Here is a 21527-nt window from a genome sequence, read left to right on the forward strand (position 1 = left end):
ATTTTATTCACTAACCCAAACAGAACACACTCTATGCTGGTAGAATAAGTGGAAAAGGTAAAAAACTCAATTCTAAAAAATTTAAATGGAGAAAACGGAATTTGGGAAAAAAATAAAACGTATTTCATAGGGCGCTAAGAGAGTTTGTTAAAAAAATCTTATTCAAATCATACCACAAATTGATCTGTAACCATGTCAAATGATTAGTCCTACCCTAAAAGTATTTTGCACGCCCATTTTTTCCAATTTCATTGGATCATTTATTAGATTAGGGACCTGACTCACAGAGGTTTGTTACAAGCCAGCAATATTGTTGGTCATGCTGTGTAATAAAAAAGGAAATTCAGCAATACTTTGTTTGCATTATGTTTAATGCTTTGAAGAGCTATTTTCATAACCATATTCAATTCCACAAATTCACGCTTGTAACAAAAGCTTATTGTTATTATTAAAACAGACAAACAAAAAAAAACAGTATCAGCTCGTATCGGCAAGACTATCAAAAAATTGGATCGGATCGGAAGCCAAAAAATGTGGATCGGGACAACCCTTATGAGAAACATTGTTTTGTTGGCTACTACACCCATCTCTGAGGAGGTCATTAATGTATTGCATATTTTATATAAAAATACATTTGTGTTTCTTGTGCCATGATTTATGTTATTTTTGGAACGATTTAATTTATTTTTAGTTAAAGGGGTATTTTTTAAAATACATGAATTTGCTGATTATTGTTTTGATTGATAACTTTCAAGGTCTTATTTTATATTCTTATTTTATTGTATTAAAATTACTCATTAAAACTGCTATATATTTACTGTGTATAGTTTTTCGGCACTACTTTGTGCTCTCTAGCTGATGTAATGTGAATTACTGCTTGTGTGGGATAAAGTTCTTATATTAGCTATCTGAGAAGATCAAATACATCATTTTTGATGTTTCCCAAATATATTAGTGCGTGTGTGAATGTGTAAACGAGAGACATTAACTTAGATGTCTTTGTAGAAAGGCGCTTTATGAAAGTAAGTACATTGACTTGCATTCATTTACCACGCAGTCTTGCCACATCAAGTATGGCGGCGACGTTGACGTACGTCTCAGCGCTCGATGCGGCGTCTACATATCCTGTTTCCCAGCGTGCTTTGCTGTACTGTTGTTGTAAATGGCTGCTAAATTACATGTTTAGAGCTCACATAGTTGTTGGTTAGTATTGTTCTTTGGTTCTTTTCTGTTGTTATCTACCTATTTGCATTGCTGTGTCATGTTTTGGCTCTTTCTTTTAAGACATCGTGATTAAGACTGGTATGTGGAGTGATAGGTTCATTGTCAGCTGTTGTTACTCTGCCAAATTAAGAGTTAACTTTTCCTCACCAATTCGTGAGCGCCACAGTATTAACTACAAAGTGCAGCAATGTTGCAATTTTGCGACGTTGCCACTTAAAGGGCTATATATAGCCCTTCAGTATAGGGAAAAAAACAATACCGATAATGGCTGATATTACATTTTTATGCTAATATTGGGCCAATAATATTGGTGGGCCCTAGTTTTAACAAATAACCTACCCCTTCTACTTCTGCTATTGCTCCTGGTGATATCTGATATAAAAAACAAAGATAATGTGCGATATCATGAAAGGCTTTTTGGTCATCTTGTAATCTTTTGGAACAGAAAGGAGAGCGCATAAGAGAAAGGAAGAGAAAGATGAAGAGAAATAGCAACTAATGTAATGTAAGACACAGGTGCCCACATCATAAAATGGGATATTTGGTGCACAGAAGAAATACATCACACAGAAAGACTTTTTAAACTTTAAATAAATGTTTTTTTTTTAAACAGTGCATGCCAAACAGTGGTACAACATGGTTATTTAAACAGTGCATAATAGCACACGGCTATTTAACCAGAGCCAAATAGTGCATGTAATGTAGATAAAAGTAGCCTACCAGAAAAGTCATCTTGGGAACAAAAGTCTTCCTCTTCTGTATCACAATTGAACAGCGTTGTGATTCCTTTCGTCACACAAGTCGTCAGTCTCTCTCTCTCTCTTTAGGTGTGCTCTTGGTGTCAGTTTGAGACCCCTGACCTAAACGTTGGTTGCGACCCATCATAAACAAAAAGAAGAAGAACGCGTCTACATCCGGTCACCTATTTTTTGGCAGTCAGTGTGAGATGGACAAATAGCAACTTTATTCATCTCCAAGTGAACAACATGGAATTTCATGTTTTGTTTTACATCGTTTATTGTATCTGTATTCCTATTTACTGACGTATTGAGTCATTATATGCAGGTATGTGTCAACAACGTGATCGGTGCACAAATTCCAATACGCCCGCTATTTTGTATGTTACGTTCCGTTTTTTCATTCAACATAACATGCTTTGTAATCTTGGCAGTATATTTATGGTGTTTATTGTATAATCCAAATCCAACAACGTTTTACATTTGGTTTTATACATTTTATAAATAGCAAATGGCGAGTAAGGTAGCTTCTCTGCATTTTTTTGGTTGTTTCCTGAACTTTTTTGCCTTTATGATGGACTATCTTAGTAATAGCGCCAGGCAGACGCTACAGGAGTTTGAAGTCCAGGACCACAAGGCTGGCAAACAGCTTTTACCCACAGGCCATCAGGCTTCTCAACAAAGCACTCGCACACGCCGCACGCAACACATGCACACACTCATAGCACTTTATTTATTTATTTATTTATTTATTTATTTATTTATTTATTTATTTATTTGTATTATTTACTTGTATTAATGTCTCTTCTGTTGTTGTTGCTTAATTTATTGGTATATATGTTTATGTGTTTATGTTTCTTATGTTCTTATTCTTTCTTGTGTTTTCTTTCTTTTCTTGGGAGAATGAACAGAATAAGATTTTCATTGCATGGTATAACTGCTGTTTTACCATGCACATGACAATAAAACTCTCTTGAATCTTGAATCTTGAATCTTAATAGTGTATTTAAACAATTAGTAGTAGTTCTGAAGTATACGAGATGTCACTGCTGTACAGTATCGGTTGCAGGGTTCAAAGTTTGAGAAAAAATTAGTGCCTTAGATTTGTTATATTTACAGTATATATTGTTATATTTGTTCCAAAGGTTCCATTGAAAACCGAATTGTACAAAAACCAAATCAACTAGACACCCCAAAAAAATGCATTCAATTCAATAGTTTTTCTCACCTTCTTTATCAACGTGCTGGCACTTGCACTTTTTTTGGCCTCAGGGTGGGTCATTTAGCTGCCATATTCAATAAAATAGCAGAGACCTGCGGTGTAACTGTGTTAGTTAGAAAAGAGCCAACCGCTGATGGTGTCAAAGACGGAAAAAAATGGCTTCTTTTGCATGCTAACAGGCAGGCTGGGTAATAAAGACACCTTAGGAACAGAGCTGGACTCACGCAGTGTATCAATAACATGACAAGACAGACTCTGATACTTTGTTTGGGCGCTTGTCCACGGCATGATACGCGGGCAAAAGGATGAGTTTGTTAGGCTCAGAGCTTGGCCGTACGATAACCAAGACCTATTTTTGTCAAAGCCGAATCCTACGAAAACCGAGGTTTCGCTGTATTAATGTTTTTTAATGAACCAAGACACAGGGGTCATAGAATGATTGTAATCACTCCTCATCAGTCATGTGACCACCGTCAGTCTATATCAAATAAAACAATAGTAAGACTCCAGAATAATCTGCAAAGTCAAAGTCAAGTGTGAATCATCATTTTATTTTTAGTAAAGTAGACATCCTTATTGGTGCAGCATTCATAGTTCCAGCTTGTAGCCCCGTTCCCCATCTCTACCGAACAATGCATTCATCTTATCCACTTGCCTTTATCCGTTTGTGTGTTTCACCAGGAAGGCCAAGTGTTCCCAAATGGGAGACTTTAACCACAAAGGAGGGTGTCTCCAGGCTCTGGCTTAATGTGTACCATGTGTAGGCCTGTCACGATAGCAAATTTTGCTGGACGATAATTGTCCTGCAAATTATTGTCGATAAACAATATTATTGTCAACATTATTCTGAGACCATTTTTTCATGAATGTAATGATAATATATGGCATAATAATGTGAGTGCACCATATCAAAAGCAATAAACATAAATTTTTGAAGAGTATTTAACATTGTAATTGGAATGTCAAGAGCTTTTAAGTAAAATGAATTAGACAAACAAACAACATAATAAAATAAACAAACGGAAAAGTCAAAAACACCCCGATGACAATAAATGTCTCCTTTAGCATAAAATGCACTTACGTAAATGAAAATCATTACCAACCACAATATTTCTGATATTGGAAGCAGTGTCATTTTTGTTATTGTCTGAATATTGAAAAAAATGAAAGAGAAATAACCCAGAAATACTCTGACGTGTCAATGCAGATGTCAGCTCATCTCCATATACAATTCTTTGTGGAATACACTGTTTACGTTTAATGAGGTGCAAAGTTTTGTCGGAGTTTGGTCAAAGTGCATAGTGCAAGTGCAATTATTCCTTGTCACCAAAGTCACAAATGTGTTTATGTGTGTTATACACCACAGGCACGAAGAACGTGTTCAACACTGTTTCCTCCGTTTATTCAACATGTTTGCAGTATATTTTCACATGGCCGTGGCTTCATATCACTGCAGTCTGTGCGTCGTGACCCTCAAAATTCACTGCACCGTCTCTAGTATGCCTGTGAATACTCTCATTCGCTGGTAGGCCTATCAGGAGAATTACCCATTTGCGTTTGCTTGCTCGTTAGTCCTCACGACACTCACTTGCAACATTCCGTGTACACTTGCTTGTGCCTCGCTGGCGGCAACAAACACGCATGCACATGTCAATTTATTGCAGCTGGCAAAATTACAGAGTTCGTTTTTATTTATCATGCGGTTAATCGATTTTATTGATCATTGTGACAGGCCTAACCGTGTGGGAAAGCGGTACGCATCTGTGCCAAACCGAACGCTCTGTATGGAAAAATCCCATGACGACTTCAGGTACCGTTACCCCCCTGTCCCCACACAAGTATAGACCTGTTCTGTAGGAAATGTGTCCTTAAATGACTCCTGGGCCGTATAGAAAATAAAACTAACTGGCCATCTGGGCGCCTCCCCTAATATAATGGTCGGGGAAACGCTGCAGTCAATTCGACGAATGAACAACTGACCTGGTTTGATGGGTTTCCTCAGAGACTGTGGCGGCCTGCAGCAAGCATCATATCAGTTAGAGCCAATGACAACTTAATGGCATCATTCTTGTTTTACGTGCGTCTGCTGCTCCAAGGTTGTTTCTGCTGCCCACACCGCTCCGCTGGACCTCTTCTAATGTGCAAGTACATGTACATGACAAACAGGAGCGAGACTGCAGCACTGCACACTGTGTGTGTAACGTACAATGGTGTGCCTAATGAAGGAGAGTCAAGCTAGGGTTTGGTTCTTGCCGCACCTCATCCCCAGGCTCCATGCTGTCCACGCCACCCGCTTGCTTGGGGAATGTAAAATAGATGCAGGGACATTAGTAAAGCAGAGGCACTCACCGACAGCACATCAGTGATTAATAGCCTGTCACTGTTGCTTTCTTGTGCCCCACTGCTTTATATCGTAGAGAATGGCAATAAAATATCATTCCTGTCCTTCCAGGTATGAAATCTTGCAAATCCCTCCAGTCAAGTTAAAGGCAAAGTTCACTTTTTGGGGGGAATTTTGCCCATCATCCACAATCCTTTATGTGAAACTTGACCACATGTATCTTTCCCTTTTCTGTGCATTGTAAAGCAAGAGAAACAGTTAGCATGTGGAAGCTAACAATGCAAGTAACGTGACACACTTATTTGGACTACACAGCCCTAAAAAAAAAAAACTCCAGCAGCTAATACAAAGAACTATTTTTCTGGCTTCAAGCCACTACCGGGCGGTAAAACTACAGCTGCTGCTGTGTCGTTTCTGAGTTTGGAAAACTTAACACTAGGTTAGAAATCATGCCTCACGTGTGTATTGGAGCAGGTTGTGGCAATAAGCCGAAAAGTTGAAATTCTTTGAAATTCCACACGCTACCAACTAAATGTCGGGACAGACTGAAGCAGCGGATACTGGTTCTCAACTTAGAGCCGACGACATCGCTATGGAGACACAGCAAGAAGCTCGTTTGCTCTCAGCATTTTTTACCTGAGGACTATGCTAAATTTACCAGCTCAATGGGGAGCACAAGTCATTAGCTGAAAGATACAGCCATCCCATCAGTCGGCATCCCAATGACAGCGGCCATTGTTATACTGTTATTTTAGTGCTACATGATAACGCTATGAGAATGCCTTAATGTTTCACTATAGCTGGATCTGCCGAGACCCAGCAACATTATTCTCTGCCTAGGGAGAGGGGGGTGTCTTACCTGATAACCTGTAGCTCATCCTCCGTACATTCAGGCTAAAAAAGATAAGGTTATGGATTCTCATTTGTCCAAAAGTAGTCGGCGGTGGCTCTCACAGTGTGCCATGATTAGTAATAGCAAACAGACATGTTCTTCCTATGCTGCTGTTGTTGACGAAAGTAGCGTTAGCTCAGATCTGCGGGCTATGTGACACCAATGCGCTCAGGAAAGAAGTTTCGGTAATGTTTAAAATTATCACTATATGGCAAAATACTGTAAGTATTTCATATGATCATGGATGTACCTGGGCTTTACAGTCGAAATGTCTCCCATGACGTCCATTGTTAGCGCTCTCGTGCTAACAGTTTTTTTCTCTTCAGAATGCACAGAAAATAAAAATAAATATGTGTTCATTTTCACATAAGGGTTGTGGATGATGGGCAAAATTCCCAAAAAAGTTTTCCTTTAAAAACCGATACAAGTGTGTCCAGTCCAAAATTATGTAATTGACATGGCGCCGACCAATCACAACTCAACAACATTTGTGAGTCAGCATTCGTGGTCACACAAATTTGCTGATGTTTAAAATTGCGCCGTTTTTTCTGCATAAAACACATCTCATTCACCATAAGTCGATAACGATTTATAGATACGAGTTAGTACGGGTGAAATGCACAGCGTACATGTTACCACTGTTAGAAAGCCCACCATTTTTACATGTTCATGTTTTTATGCTTCACTGATGTTTTTTTTGTCAAGCACTTAGATTTCTCACTTCGTTCTGCAGTTCTTGAATGCACCATAGTTGTGTGCTTTGACGCAAAAGTGTGTTTAGCTATGGAAGCGCGCAACTCGACGACCAGGCTAATGGCTTCACCGTGTTCACTGTATTCACGGTGCGGGACATACCTCGGTTGTAAGGTCACAGGGTTCTGTTCATTTTTGGTACACTAAGGGAACAAAATAGCCTGATTAGCTGTTGTGTGAACCGCTTTTATGACTTTTTAAATTAAATATGGAAAAAAAAAGAAATCTGCTTTCAGGTAATTCTCCAACAAATACATTTATCTAAAAAATAAAAAGAAATAAAAATAATAAGAAAAAATCACATGTAATAGTTTACATTTCTTTTTCGAAGATCGAGATTTTTTACATGTTCACAGGGGTATCATAATAAATTGTAAATGTCATCGTTTAATCGGTTGTAGTGTAAAACATGTACTGTAATTCCTCATTGATCACGGTTAATTGGTTCCAGACCTGACCATGATAAGTGAATTTCCTTGAAGTAGGATTGCTTATTTATAAATTTTGTATTTAGTTCGAGCACAGGAAACCTGTTTACGACCTTCTAAACATGTTTTTTTTACATTATTAGAGCCCTGTAGACATGAAATAACACCCCTACCTTTACACTCATTACCCAATATAGTAGACATAAAAATAGAAAATAAGACATAAATAAGACTCGTGCTTGTGTGTGTTGCTATAAATGCGTTCTGGTGCTAAGACAGCTGAGTTGGGAGGTGGACAGGAAGTGATGTGGGGGGTTCAGAGTTGAGTTTTATTTTGGCAGTAAGGGATTATTGTGCCTGTTGTGAGATCATTCAATCCTGCAACAAAAGTCTGTTGTACCGGCGATTAAGTGCTTGGTGCTTGTGTTTATCACCCAAAATTACAGTAACAGTACTGACACCTAGTGACCAGTGTAAATACTACAGAATATCACACCGTCTTTGAATGCGTCTTTTGAATGCCTTATATTTGTATTTTAATTCATTTTTGTGCTTGAACATGCTTAATTAATTTAAATTAATTCAACATTTGCTTGAATATTTTTTTACTTATAATAGGTGATTTATTAATTAATATATTTTTGAAAACCCGTGATAGAGTGAAGTCGCAAACCTCAAAATGCAAAGTGGCGAGGGATTACTGTAATTTGTTTCGTCACCTACGGTAAATACCCAGCAAATGGCAAAAAAACCCACATCATTTCATAAGGCATTAAACTTTTTGGATACACAGCTCACAAAAACTGATTATTTTCAAAGAAAAAAAAAAGAAAAATAATTTTTTTTTACCAAAAACCTGAGAATTTGGTTTTAGTGTAGCAAAGGTTATTAACGTGGCTCCCCCGCATCTTTTGGATTTTTCTGAATTGGACACCCCTGACCAATGCGAATACTGGGAAAGTTGTAAATGCTTTGATCGTCCAAAAATTCCTGATATTTTCACCTACATTTGCACGACATCATGTTACAGACACATCCGAAATCAAGACACTGTCTAGTTAGTAGCTCAGTTGAGTGAGCTTTTAAAAAGCATGTTTGCCATATAAAGCAAACTACGCAATTGCATTTTTTAAAAAGAACCTCAAAGACATCCCACCTCGGCTCGGAAAGGCGCCATCTGGCATTGTTTTTAGCCTACTCAGTGCGTCTTGTCAGTGCCTTTGGAGGTTTTTTTTATGTTAATACAGGTTGTTCATTCAAATGATAACAAAAAAATACTTCGGTTAAAAATGTTTGTCACATACCCTTTTTTTTAATTAACTGAAAAACATTTGTGTTCTTACCTTTTATCTATATATGAAGTTTCTTTTTATCTATATATGAAGTACTACAGCCTTTCCTTCCCCAGGAATTTATCCATTTTGATGCTTGAAAAAAATTAATTTAGGCAAAAAAAACCCAAAATGGGCTTAATTGTGCATATTTTTCACTAATAATGGGACATATTCAACCACAAAACAGCATGACTTATTAATTCATATTTGAAAAAATTGAAAAAATAATTGAAAAAACTTAATAGAGTGAAGCCACAAAATTGTAAGCACAAAGTGATGAGGGATTACTGGAGGAGTCAGGTCGCCCCTAAGGACCACTTGAGTCGCCCGCTGGACTGTTGATATTATTGTGAGAAATCACGATCAGTGTCTTCACATCAATGAATATCCATCCATTTTCTATGCCGCTTCTCCTCATTAGGGTCACGGGGGTATGCTGGAGCCTATCCCAGCTGACTTCAGGCGACAGGCGGGGTACACATATAGACAAACAACCATTCACACTCACATTCATACCAATAAACCTAACATGCATGTTTTTGGAATGTGGGAGGAAACTGGAGCACTCGGACAAAATACACGCATGCATAGGGAGAACGTGCGGAGAACAACGGAGATTCGAACCCAGGTCTTCCGATCTCCTGACTGTGACTGTGTGGTATGCAGTAATTTTTTATGTAAGACTCTACTCTTCTTTAAAAGGAACACAGAGTTGAACGGCTTGAGCGCTGAAAACAGGTTGTACACATGCGCAGTAGCGCTGGTTCAGCGTTTTTTGTTGTTGTCTGTTTACATATTTCACATCAAAAGCCAAGTGTTCCCAAACAAGAGACTGAGGGACTCTCTCGGCTCTGGCTTCTCCTTGGCACTATCGCTAGCCATGACTCCTGCTAGCCAAAGGCTATACTGCACTGTAGACGCGTGACACAAGGCACACTTCCTGTCCCTCACTCATGTGTACTGAACCGAGAAAGTACATCACAACCATAGCATATAACTTGGCTTCTTTGGCTTCTGACCGTGACAGAAGCCATGCAGCATCGTGGATTAAGAGTAAATTACACTTCACACCTGTAGGGGGAGCCTCAGGCCAAAAAAACCAATGATTATTTTACAGTACGCGGTGAAATGCTTCCAATGGATGTTAAGTGATGGCCCCCTTCAAGGTTCTCCTTCTACCTTGCTTTAGTGCAGAAGAGTTTATAATCACCACCTACATATTGACTAATCAGCAGTCTTAATCACAACTGCCTTAACTGCAAATTACACAACAGGAACAAATGGGCCAAACTGGAGAGGAGACAGATGGCAAGATTGCCAGCTTAAAGCGATTGGGAATTCTTATCAGTCTGCAGAATGATTTCAAGCATCCCCGTGTTGTCATGTTAAAATGGTAAACTAAAAAAGGCTCAAATGTTTTTCTTCAGACTCATTCTGTGTTGTATCTTTGTTTGTATAATTAGTGTGCTTGTTTGAAAGCTGTTCAACTGCAGTCAGATATAAATTCTGTGGTATATTCTGTACCTTTTGGGGGTTTTGGTCATAGTTTTAACATCAGCTTTGTAAAGGTCTTTTTTTTTAAATCATACATAAACACTCAGTACCCCATAATGACAAGGCAAACAGAATACTAGATTTCTTGGGAAAATGATCCCTCAGTCATAACAGAATTAGACAAGACGGCTTCAGAAATAACTGCATCTTACATAACAGACTCAGACCAAATTCCCTTGCTCATAAGTGACTCAGACCAAATTCCCTTGCACATAAGTGACTCAGACCAGATTCCCTTGCACATAAGTGACTCAGACGAAACTCCCTCAGTCATAATGGACTCAGAAGAAACTCACATAGGCATGCATAGGCATGACGGCCTTGAACGTAATGGACACAGAATAAACTGCCTCAGACAAAACGGCTTAAAAAAAACGCATCAGACATAATGGCCCCAAATGAAACTCCCTTGGACATCATGGCCTCAGACGTAACAAACGTAGACAAAAGTCCCTCAGACATAATGGACCCAGACGAAATTTCCTTGCACATAACGGCCTCAGACATAATAGACTCAGACGAAACTCCCTCAGAGAAAACAACGTTAGACAAAACGGCTTCAGAAATAACTGCATCAGATATAACTGACTGTGAAATTCCCTTGGACATGACGGACTCAGACAAAAACAGACTCAGATAAAATTCCTTGGGCATAACAGCCTCAGACGTAAGAGACTCAGACAAAACTCACTCAGACATAACAGGCCTCAAACGGAACTACTTCAGACATAACGGACTCGGAAAAAAACGCCATCTGACATAATGGGCTCAGAAAAAAAACGCTTCAGATATAGCCGCACCAGGCATAATGAACTCAAACATAATGAACTGAAACAAAACTCCCTTGGACATAACATCCTCAGACATAACAGACTCAGAAGAAACTCCTTCAGACATAACAGACTCAGGGGAAACTCCCACTGACATAAGGGCCTCGGAAAAAACGGCTTCAGAGCTAACCACAGCAGACATAACAGACTCAGATGAAAGTCCCTTAGACATAACGACCTCAGACACGACCTTCAGAAATAACTGCATCAGACATGACTCAGACAAAATTCCTTGTGCATAACGGCCTCAGACGAAATTCCGTTGCACATAACGGGCTCAGACTTAATAGACTCAGATAAAATTCCTTGTGCATAAAGGCCTCAGACGAAACTCCCTCAGACATAATGGACTCTGAGGAAACTCCATCTGACATGACGGCCCCAAACAAAACTCAGTTGAACATAACTTCCTCAGGCATGACGAAGTCAGAAGAATCTCCCTCAGACGAAACTCCCCCAGACATACGGGACTCGGAGGAAACGCCATCTGACACGGCCTAAGAAAAAAACGCTTCAGGTGTAACCGCATCAGACATAATAAACTCAAACGAAACTCCATTGGACATACTGTAACAACCTCAGACATAACGGACTCAGAGGAATCTCCCTCAGACAAAATTGGCATCAGAAAAAACGGCTTCAGAAATAACCGCAGCAGACATAACAAAGTCAGACGAAACTCCCTTCGACATACTGTAACAACCACAGGCATCACGGACTCAGAAGATACTCCCTCAGACATAACAGACTCGGAGAAAACTCCCACGTTACAAAACGGCTACTGAAAAAACGGCTTCAGAACTAACTGCTGCAGACGCAACTCCCTTGGACATAACAGACTCAGACGAAACTCCCTCAGACATAAGGGACTCGGAGAAAACGCCATCTGACATAACGGCCTCAGAAAAAAACTCTTAAGATATAACCACATCAGACATAATAAACTCAAACGAAATTCCCTTGGACATACTGTAACAACCTCAGACATAACGGACTGAGAAGAAACTCCCGCAGACATAACAGACTCGGAGGAAACTCCCGCAGACATAACAGACTCGTAGGAAACTCCCTCTTACATAACGTCCATTGAAAAAACGGCTTGAGAACTAACTGCAGCAGGCAAAACTCCCTTGGACATAACAGACTCAGCCGAAAGTCCCTTAGATATAACAAACTCAGACATAACAGACTCAAAGGAAACTCCCTCAAACATAAGTCAGAAAAAATGTCTTCAGCTATAACCGCCCCAGACATAAATTCAGACAAAACTCCCTCAGACATAACAAACTTCGACAAAACTCCCATAGACATAACAGCTTAATTATAATTATTTCATGCCAAGTACAGTAATTATGTACAAACTGTGATGGGGCAGCAGTGTCGATGTATCAGTGGTGTCAATGTCAAAGTAAAAATTCTAAGCTTTTTTTTTTAATGAATGTATGTCTTATTTGCAGATATCCACGACGAAAATGGGCTAAAGCCGGTCATGGTTTACATTCATGGTGGCTCCTTCATGGAGGGTACCGGCAACATGATTGATGGCAGCATCCTGTCGAGCTACGGCAACGTCATTGTCATCACAATCAACTATCGTCTCGGGGTTCTGGGTGAGTGCCCCAATGAGGACCTTTTAATTAGTTTAGTTATGGCTGATTGAGTCTTGAAGTGACATTGGAGGATCAATTTAACGACTAATTCACTCTCACTGTTTCACCATTGAGCTGATCATTGTGGTGAAGGACATTTTCTATTTACTGTATATGCAAGCAGATGAACAGCACCCTTGTTAAGCTGTCTTCAATTACATCTTCAAATATTTGGTGACTTATACTGGAATAGCGTGTGTTATTCACAGATGCTGACGTGTCATTGCTGGGTTTTATTGCTTTGTGGCTCGCTCTTCATCTCTTAAAAAAAAACATTTTGCCATGCTAGCCCAAGTTCATAATCGTGCATTCACAAATGAATTGAAATACACTCACAATCATATATGTGTATTTAGTTAGTCAGTGGCTGACGTAGCAGCTACTGTACACTGTACACGGCTGTCAATCCACACAGGTATCATCATATCATTAGAGTTGCACATTACCGCCAGACTGATTCAGTTGCGATTGATTCAATGCCCTGACATTACCTGGATGAATTAAGACACATACTCTCCAAGGCAGAAATGTATTAGAATGTGTACCGTAACAAAAAAAGCATCCAGTGCGCGCCGTATCATTCAATTTGTATGCCTAACTACGTCACAAGCTCAACTCAATGATTTAACTCAATGAATTTGTTGCCAACAAACCACCACCCCACTTAACTAAAAGACAGCACATATTAAATTGTATACAGTATATATATATGGATATAGAAGTTGCAGGAACAGCCAAACTATAAAAAAAATGTGACTTATAGTCCTGAAAATTTGGTAATGGTATCTTCATGGTAAAGTTGAAACAATTAAGTAGCCTTTGAAATGTTAGTTTAAATACAAAGTGCATTTCTATGAAAGAGGTCTAGAGTATAGGTTGACATTTTTGAAATATAAACAATTCGTATAGCAGCTAGCACAAATAATATATAGTACCGTAAAACACCGTGTATAAACCACACCCGTGTATTAACCGCACCCCCATTTTCAGGCTCACGGCGGGAAAAAAAATGTTTTAGTTCATAAATGCTTGCCAACTCTTTCATCTCAAATCAACTTGCGTAAAGGTACTAAGCAAATTCAAAAATCATCTGCAATGGAATTACATAATGATGCATTGCTTCAGTGTGAATTTGAATAAACTCTGTTTATTCAAGCATGCACAAGCATTTTCAGCAACTGTACAGCAGAGAGCGCTAAAGTCAAAGCAACTGTCTGACCCACAGACGGCTTCCCAAATGCGCTTCTGGTCAATTTCTCCCCGTATTTAGAGCCAAATTCTGGCCTAGCGGACCCAAGCGTCCACGAACTTGCGTCTAGCGGCACCAAACTTTGACTGGGCGTTGTTGGAGCGGCGATGAACTTTGATGAAAATTGGCCGCTCGTAAAATTTTGTGCAGCTCAAAACTTTCGGAGCGGTAGGAGGGACCATCAGCAGTGGCCGAGCGGATACGGCATTGCCTTAACGGGGTCCAACTTCTGTTAAACGGTGGTGAACGAGCAGTGATTAATTTTTTTCACCACTCCAGGAACGCTACAGCAAAGTTCAGGCGGTGTGACCGGGCTTGTAGTACGAGTGATCTTCCGCTGAAGCGTTGTAGAAACGTTGTCTGATATTATTTTTCAGTCCGAGTCTGGTCACAGACCTGTCATCGTGTATAAACCGCAACCCGATTTTTTGCTTCTTAGAGGTGGAAAAAAAGGGCGGTTTATACACGGTGCTTTACGATAATCAAATCTTTTTTTAAATGTTGTTTTTTAATTGGCAAGGGGGTCCGTGGAAAATTTTAAAGTAAGTGGTCCGTTGTAACATTCCATGTCCCAAGAACCAAGAACGACCTCCCCGATCTGAACCCGTGCGGCGTGATGTTGTTGGACTTCTGTGCGAACCACAGTTTGTCCATCACAAACACCATGTTCGAACATAAGGATGTCTATAAGTGCACATGGCACCAGGACACCCTAGGCCGCAGGTCTATGATCGACTTTGTAGTCGTATCATCAGACCTGCGTCCGCATGTTCTTGACATGCGATCAAAGAGAGGGGCTGAGCTGTCAACTGATTACCACCTGGTGATGAGTTGGATTAGATGGCGGGGGAGGATGCCGGACAGACCCGGGAGACCCAAACGTGTAGTGAGGGTGTGCTGGGAACATTTGGCAGAGTCTCCTGTTCGTCGAGTCTTCAGCTCTCACTTCCAGCAGAGCTCCGCCTGCATCCCGGGGGAGGACGAGGATATTGAGTCCGAATGGGCTCTATTCCGTGCCTCCATTGCTGAGGCAGCCGATCGGAGCTGCGGCCGCAAGGTGGTCGGTGCCAGTCGTGGCGGCAAACCCGAACCCGATGGTGGACACCAGAGGTCAGGGCTGCCGTCAAGCGGAAGAAGGAGTCCTATCGAACATGGATGGCTTGTGGGACTCCTGAAACAGCTGACAGGTACCGGCAGGCCAAGCGGCACGCGGCTTTGGCGGTGGTCGAGGCAAAAACTCGGGTGTGGGAGGAGTCAGAAAGGGGAAGCAGTGCCTGGTTCACACTGTTTACAGTGGGGACAGGGGCCTGCTGACCTCGACTGAGGATATAGTTGGGCGGTGGAAGGAATACTTTGAGGCCCTTCTCAATGCCACTGACATACCTTCCATAGAGGAAGCAGAGACTGAGGACACGAAAGCGGACAGTTACATCACCGTGGCTGAGGTATCTGGGGTAGTCAAAACGCTCCCCAGTGGCAAAGCTCTGGGGGTGGACGAGTTTCACCCTGAATTCCTCAAGGCTCTGGATGTTGAGGGACTGTCTTGGCTGACACGTCTCTTCAACATTGTGTGGAAGTCGGGAACAGTACCTCTGGATTGGCAGACTGGGGTGGTGGTCCCCCTTTTCAAGAAGGGTGACCGGAGGGTGTGTTCCAACTATAGGGGGATCACACTCCTCAGCCTCCCTGGGAAAGTCTATTCCAGGGTGATGGAGAGAAGGGTACGACCGTTAATCAAACCTCGACTACAGGAGGTGCAATGTGGACCAGCTCTACCGGTTTGCCCAACCGGTCTACATGTGCTTTGTAGACCTGGAAAAGGCATTTGACCATGTCCCTCGCGGTGTCCTGTGGGGGGTGCTCCGGGAGTATGGGATTGGTGGCGCGCTGCTACGTGCCATTCAGTCCTTGTACAACCAGAGCAGGAGCCTGGTTCGCATGGCCAGCAGTAAGTCAAGCCTGTTTCCGGTGAACGTTGGCCTCCGCCGGGAAGTCTGGGCTTCCCTACTAAGACTGCTGCCCCTGCGACCCGGACCCGGATAAGCAGAGGAAAATGGAATGGAATGGCCCGTTGTCCCAAATAGAGCTCCCATGCTTAGAGCAGGGGTGGCCGCATACAGAAAAGCAATTTAGTGTAAAATATATATAAACATATCTCAGTTTTATTTTTGGAATATGTTGTGGGTCAATAAAAACAAGCTATCAACGAAAAATTGCCCCCAGGCCGCACTTTGGGCACCTCTGTGTTAGAGAAATGTCAGTTACTTGCAGTCCGTCTTCTGTGTACCCACATATGAGCAGATTCTAACTTTATAAGAACTAAAATGGGAGCAGGTGAGCAAGTTTTTTAGAAACACTCATTTTCCATTTAATTGGGGACTTACAGCAAGAAAAAAATCAAGGACAAACAGAAAGACACTGATATCAAAGCATTTTGTCAAAGCCCATTCAATCAGATTGCTCATCCCTATGCTGCTCAAAACCCCCGGGTGCCATATTTGCATGGTATTTGATGTCGCTTGCACATGCTGTGTGCCATTTTCATACAATGCTTGCAGGATCTTGCAAGTCATGGGTAGTGTATATTCAATATATCATATTCTAGAAATTGAATAATTTGATTTAACAGTATGCAATAACCCTTTTTGCACTGTAACTGCATGGCATTTATCTTTTATCGCGGAGGCGAGAGGTTTAGTTTTCTGTCACGGTTGCACTGCTGTGCGAATGCTATCGCTGCACCGCCCTGCTTTACTTGCCATTCGTTATACGGCCAAGCTTGTCTGCGCCACTCCCTATATTTAGTTGCCTGGTAGCCAAGGTGTTCTGTGAGAAGTATGCAGCATGGAGAGGAGAAAAGGAGAGAGAGAGACTGCAGATATGAATACCACAGAGGAAGAAAGGGATGTTGCAGGATGGTGATGATGCACACATGATGCCACAATGCGTTGGGGCTCTATCGCCACTTAATTGACACACAGTTGAGTCACTGTGTTTTTTTGCTGCCAGGCATTACCAAAAGGAACGGAAAGTGCTCAAGAGCAAGTACATGCACATTCGTCATTTATAATTGGTTGGTTGGGTGTTTTGGGCTGTTTGGAACTGTTTAACTGGGTTTACACTATTTATTATAACGTAAAAAAATGCTTCGGTTTCCATACATTTCGGATTGTACCACTGTATTTGTTTAAAAACCAGATCCTCTTGCATGTACTGTATACACTTGGATCGGTCCGTTACCGGAACAATATTAAATTCACAAGAGAAGAACTGAAACAGGAAGAAGAACCAAACATAATGTTGTGTGGAGGTAACAGCTGCAGCGTCAGGAGAACGTTTTGGTTGGTAGGTTCCCTCAATGTTTAGGGAACGTTAGACCTTGTTAGGTTGCTGTGTAAGCCAGTGGGAACATTCTCTAAACATTACTTCTTGATTTGGTTCTAATTAACAATGAGACAACCAAGGGTTAACATTCGTTTTACGTTATGTGTTAGCTGGGGAAGACAAAGCTGGAGGGAAAGGAGGACATATTTACACCAACAAGTCTCCGACAAGACTCCGATCTGTGCCTGCGACCCTTACATATCAATTACATATCAATCTTCTCTACCTCTGCTAAGGTCTGAAAGTCAGCCACTGTCCCCTTTTGCTATGCCAGACTGACAGCTAGCAATCAAGCTAATGCTAAAGTCAACGCTAGCCAGGCAGCAGGCCAAGCTACTACGAGAAAATGATGGACTTCATGGCACTGGATGAACAGCCATTTCCCGTCACTGTGCACTTTATTTTTGGTAAGAGATGCAAATCAGGTCTGCAGTGTAACCTGTCATGTAAGTTTTGTTTGTTTTCTTTTAAATGTGAAAAATAAAAGTCTAAGGGGCTATCTACTCAGAAACGTTTTCAGGTTAAAACGGCAACGTATTTTATCGTTTCAACCTTTCATCCACACAGAAACGGCGTTCTGGGTGCCCTGAAACGCTATTTTTTTTAAAACGACTTCCAGAATGTGAAAATCTGAAAACGGTGGCTTGTTGTTTCTGTGTAGACGGCCGAACTGCTATTTTACCGACCCGTCGCCTCTCCGTCGCTGTCACATGACAAGAAGTGTGCTTTGAAAATGCCTGAATATTTCCATGGACATGACTCACCCCGGTCGACATTCTTCTGATATTTTGTTGCCTTATTCTCCAAAATGACTCGTAGAAGTAATTCCACATACTGTACAGTAGTCTGGATGAGCCTTGGAAACCGGAAGACGACGGACTTATGCACATGCGTTTTTTCCTCTAGGTTTGGTGTGTCACGTGATTCCGTCTATGTGTCTGTTTACAGCGTCACACGTAGGTGTGCCTTGTGTAATACGTTGTTTTCAACCAGTGATCCTTTCCCGTCTGGATGCAACTATTTACTAATTCGGCACAGTGTGGACGCAAATTTTTTTCACCCCGCCAAAAAAAAATCCCAGGATTGTTCCCACGTTGACAGAGCCTAAAGAAACTGATATACATTAGTTTAGTACTGTAGTTTGGACAGCAATTTTATAAACTTGAGAGAACTACCTCATGTGTGGTTAAAACAACAAGTTTGTATTGTTTCACGGGTATTGTTCAGTGTTTTTTAACAAAATAAGATTGGACCATTGAAGGTGTATGTCAGTAATTTATTTTTTAAATCAGTATTGGCCAAAATTGGAATCGACAGGTCAGGCTTTTTGAAGATCGGTGATTGGTCAGAAAATTTTAATCGGTGCACCCCTGGTAACATGACATCTGTTCTTATCAACACTGCACACATTGTCTTCTGGAGTCTTACTATGGTTTTTTTTTTCGGTATACAGTAGATCCCCAATTTTTGCTGGAGTTATATTCTATGACCAACAGCGAATGGCAAAGGTTTTTCACAAAGATTAATCACAGTTTTCAAATTAATTAATCATGTTTCAAATTAATTAATCATGATTAAACACCATTTGCCACTATGTCTGAAGTATGCCCATTTTTACTGTATTTTATTGAAAGAAAGATAAAAGACAGGACGGGATTACATATGATTATATATATTTGTATATATTAACAGTTCCAAATTAACTGAAAATCAAGCTAAAAGATAGCACACATAATAAATAAAGACGTTGTTGGGATATTTGGAGTGTCCATGAATGCATCTGGCTGGAGTGGAGTGACAATGAGGAAATGTTGTTCTGGACTACAGACGTGTTTGTTTGGAGTTGGAGATACATATATGGTGATGTGACTGTGGGGAGCTACACTGTGCCGCCGTCTGTGGTCATAACAGAGGCGTGGCCTGCCATGATGCGTATGTGTTAATTATATATACACAGTATACATATACAGTCAAACCTGTCTTAGCGGCCACCTGTATAGAACGGCCACCTGCCTATAGCAGCCACTGAAAAATCCCCTGCAGAAAATGTATGTGTTATAGACCCTGTGTATAGCGGTCACCTGTCTAACACGGCCGGCGGGCACCCATTTTGTATCCCTTGGTCAATATCTGACCGCATACAGCGGCCAAAATGCAGACTCAAGCAGAAGATTCATGACCGAAAAAGTTTTGTTTTTTAAGCAATGAAGCCGTCGTGTGTAGACTTTAATTACCGAGTCCTAGTTCGACATAAAAAAGCCGTCTTCTTACTTTGCAATGCCGCCCTGAAAAGATTTAATGACGGCCAAAACGCCTGAATAAACCATCTAAAATATCACTTAATTGCTGACTAATTAGAGATTAGAAGCCTATTCAATAAGAAAGGAGCGATGGTATTGTTAGTTTACGACGATCTTCGCACCTCCTCCGCACTCAATTGTTCACGCACACACCCATTCATGACTGCTTCACGCGTATCCTGTACATATATCCTCGGGCTCGTTCACAAAAATGTTTATTTCTTGCTTTTAAAATCGTGTTTTAAAAAAAATCAAAGATGGAAATTTGACGTTCTGCAGGACAGGAGCGAGCGTCCCCTGTCCTGAGCTCTTATTTGGTGGGCTGTGTCTTCTCCAGGGAGGACGAGGCAGCCGCTTTATGCCTGGTGGCCGCAGCTGTGGTCAATTAACATTTGTGGCGGATAAAAGGCCAGCGCTGTCGAATGTGGGGTGCTGGTTCATTGTTATTGATATTACTAGTTTCCTCTGAAGCTGTTACCTAGATTTACCTACCTGTTTATGTGTCAACCGAGCATTTTCCCCTATTTCTCTTGGTTTTGCGCCAGTCTTTTTGTGAATACATGTTAATATTTGTGCGTACCAATTCAAAATGGCCACCAACCTGTCTATAACGGCCACTTTTGCCGTTTCTCTTCAGTGGCCGTTATAGACAGGTTTGACTGTACATATATATATATATATATATATATATATATATATATATATATATATATATAAATCTGCCAGTATACAGGTGAATGCAGAATTAATGTGCAGGCATCCACTCTATTACGTTTGAGGGTCCTTCTGAACTACAAGGCTTAAATGCTTGCCAGAACCAACCAAAAAAGGCATCAGGTCACAAATGTAGCTGTAAAGTATTCAGGGGCAACTTGTGACCAGTTCTGTCTCAGTGTGACTGCCAGTTCAGTAGTTGGCAGCAAGCGATCCATGACCGCATCTCAACCGGAGCCAACCTATCATGAGTCAACTCACAGCCAGTCAGCACATCTGAGTATCCACAAAAGAAAACTCAGTTAAGCTGGGAGAAATGTGATCTGCTCGCACAAGTCAAAGACAATCCTACAGGTCAGTAGGATTCCAATTCCAAAATTCCAATTTCAATTTTCATCACTAAAACACACAAAGGCAAATACTACAAACACACAAGAGCTGCCAGAACTGCTATCTTAAGAGACTTCAATCCTTTGGTGTCCTATACTGTTTCAATTGGACTTGCTCAAGCAAAAAATGCGCTTGCCAGACACTGGCAAAGTGGCGTGCAGGGGAGATTTCTAATGCTTTTGAAGATTATAACAAGGGTAAGAACTTAAGAACTTTGAAACAGCCTCTCTTTGCTGTCACACAAGATGGTAAAACTAGTCATGCACAACTTATACTTCTCCTTTGCTTTGGATAGTGGTGTACTGTTAAAATGTGAGCCAGCTGGATGACACTTCATCTGAGGTGCATGAGTAGTTATTATTTTTTGTGTCTTTGCATAGCACTCCCAAGGGCGCACACATTTTCAAAACTGCTAATTTGTGTTTGGAAGGCTTGTGTTCCATCCATCCGTCTATTTTCTATGCCACTTATCTTCACTAGGGTCATGGAGATATGCTGGAGCCTATCCCAGCTGACTTTGTGCAAG

The 21527-nt window shown here is 41.0% G+C and overlaps 1 protein-coding gene across 2 annotated transcripts in view; it reads left to right on the forward strand.

The window, feature by feature from the left end:
* nlgn4xa (neuroligin 4 X-linked a) overlaps positions 1-21527 on the forward strand; it is a 132702-nt gene that overhangs the window by 35666 nt on the left and 75509 nt on the right. For both annotated transcript variants that reach the window (XM_054775984.1, XM_054775994.1), the window contains one exon: positions 12773-12925. In XM_054775984.1, the coding sequence (XP_054631959.1) occupies positions 12773-12925 (153 nt within the window). The remainder of the gene's footprint in view (positions 1-12772; positions 12926-21527) is intronic.

This window comes from Dunckerocampus dactyliophorus, chromosome 1 (assembly GCF_027744805.1).
Source record: "Dunckerocampus dactyliophorus isolate RoL2022-P2 chromosome 1, RoL_Ddac_1.1, whole genome shotgun sequence".
Classification (NCBI taxonomy): Eukaryota; Metazoa; Chordata; class Actinopteri; order Syngnathiformes; family Syngnathidae; genus Dunckerocampus; species Dunckerocampus dactyliophorus.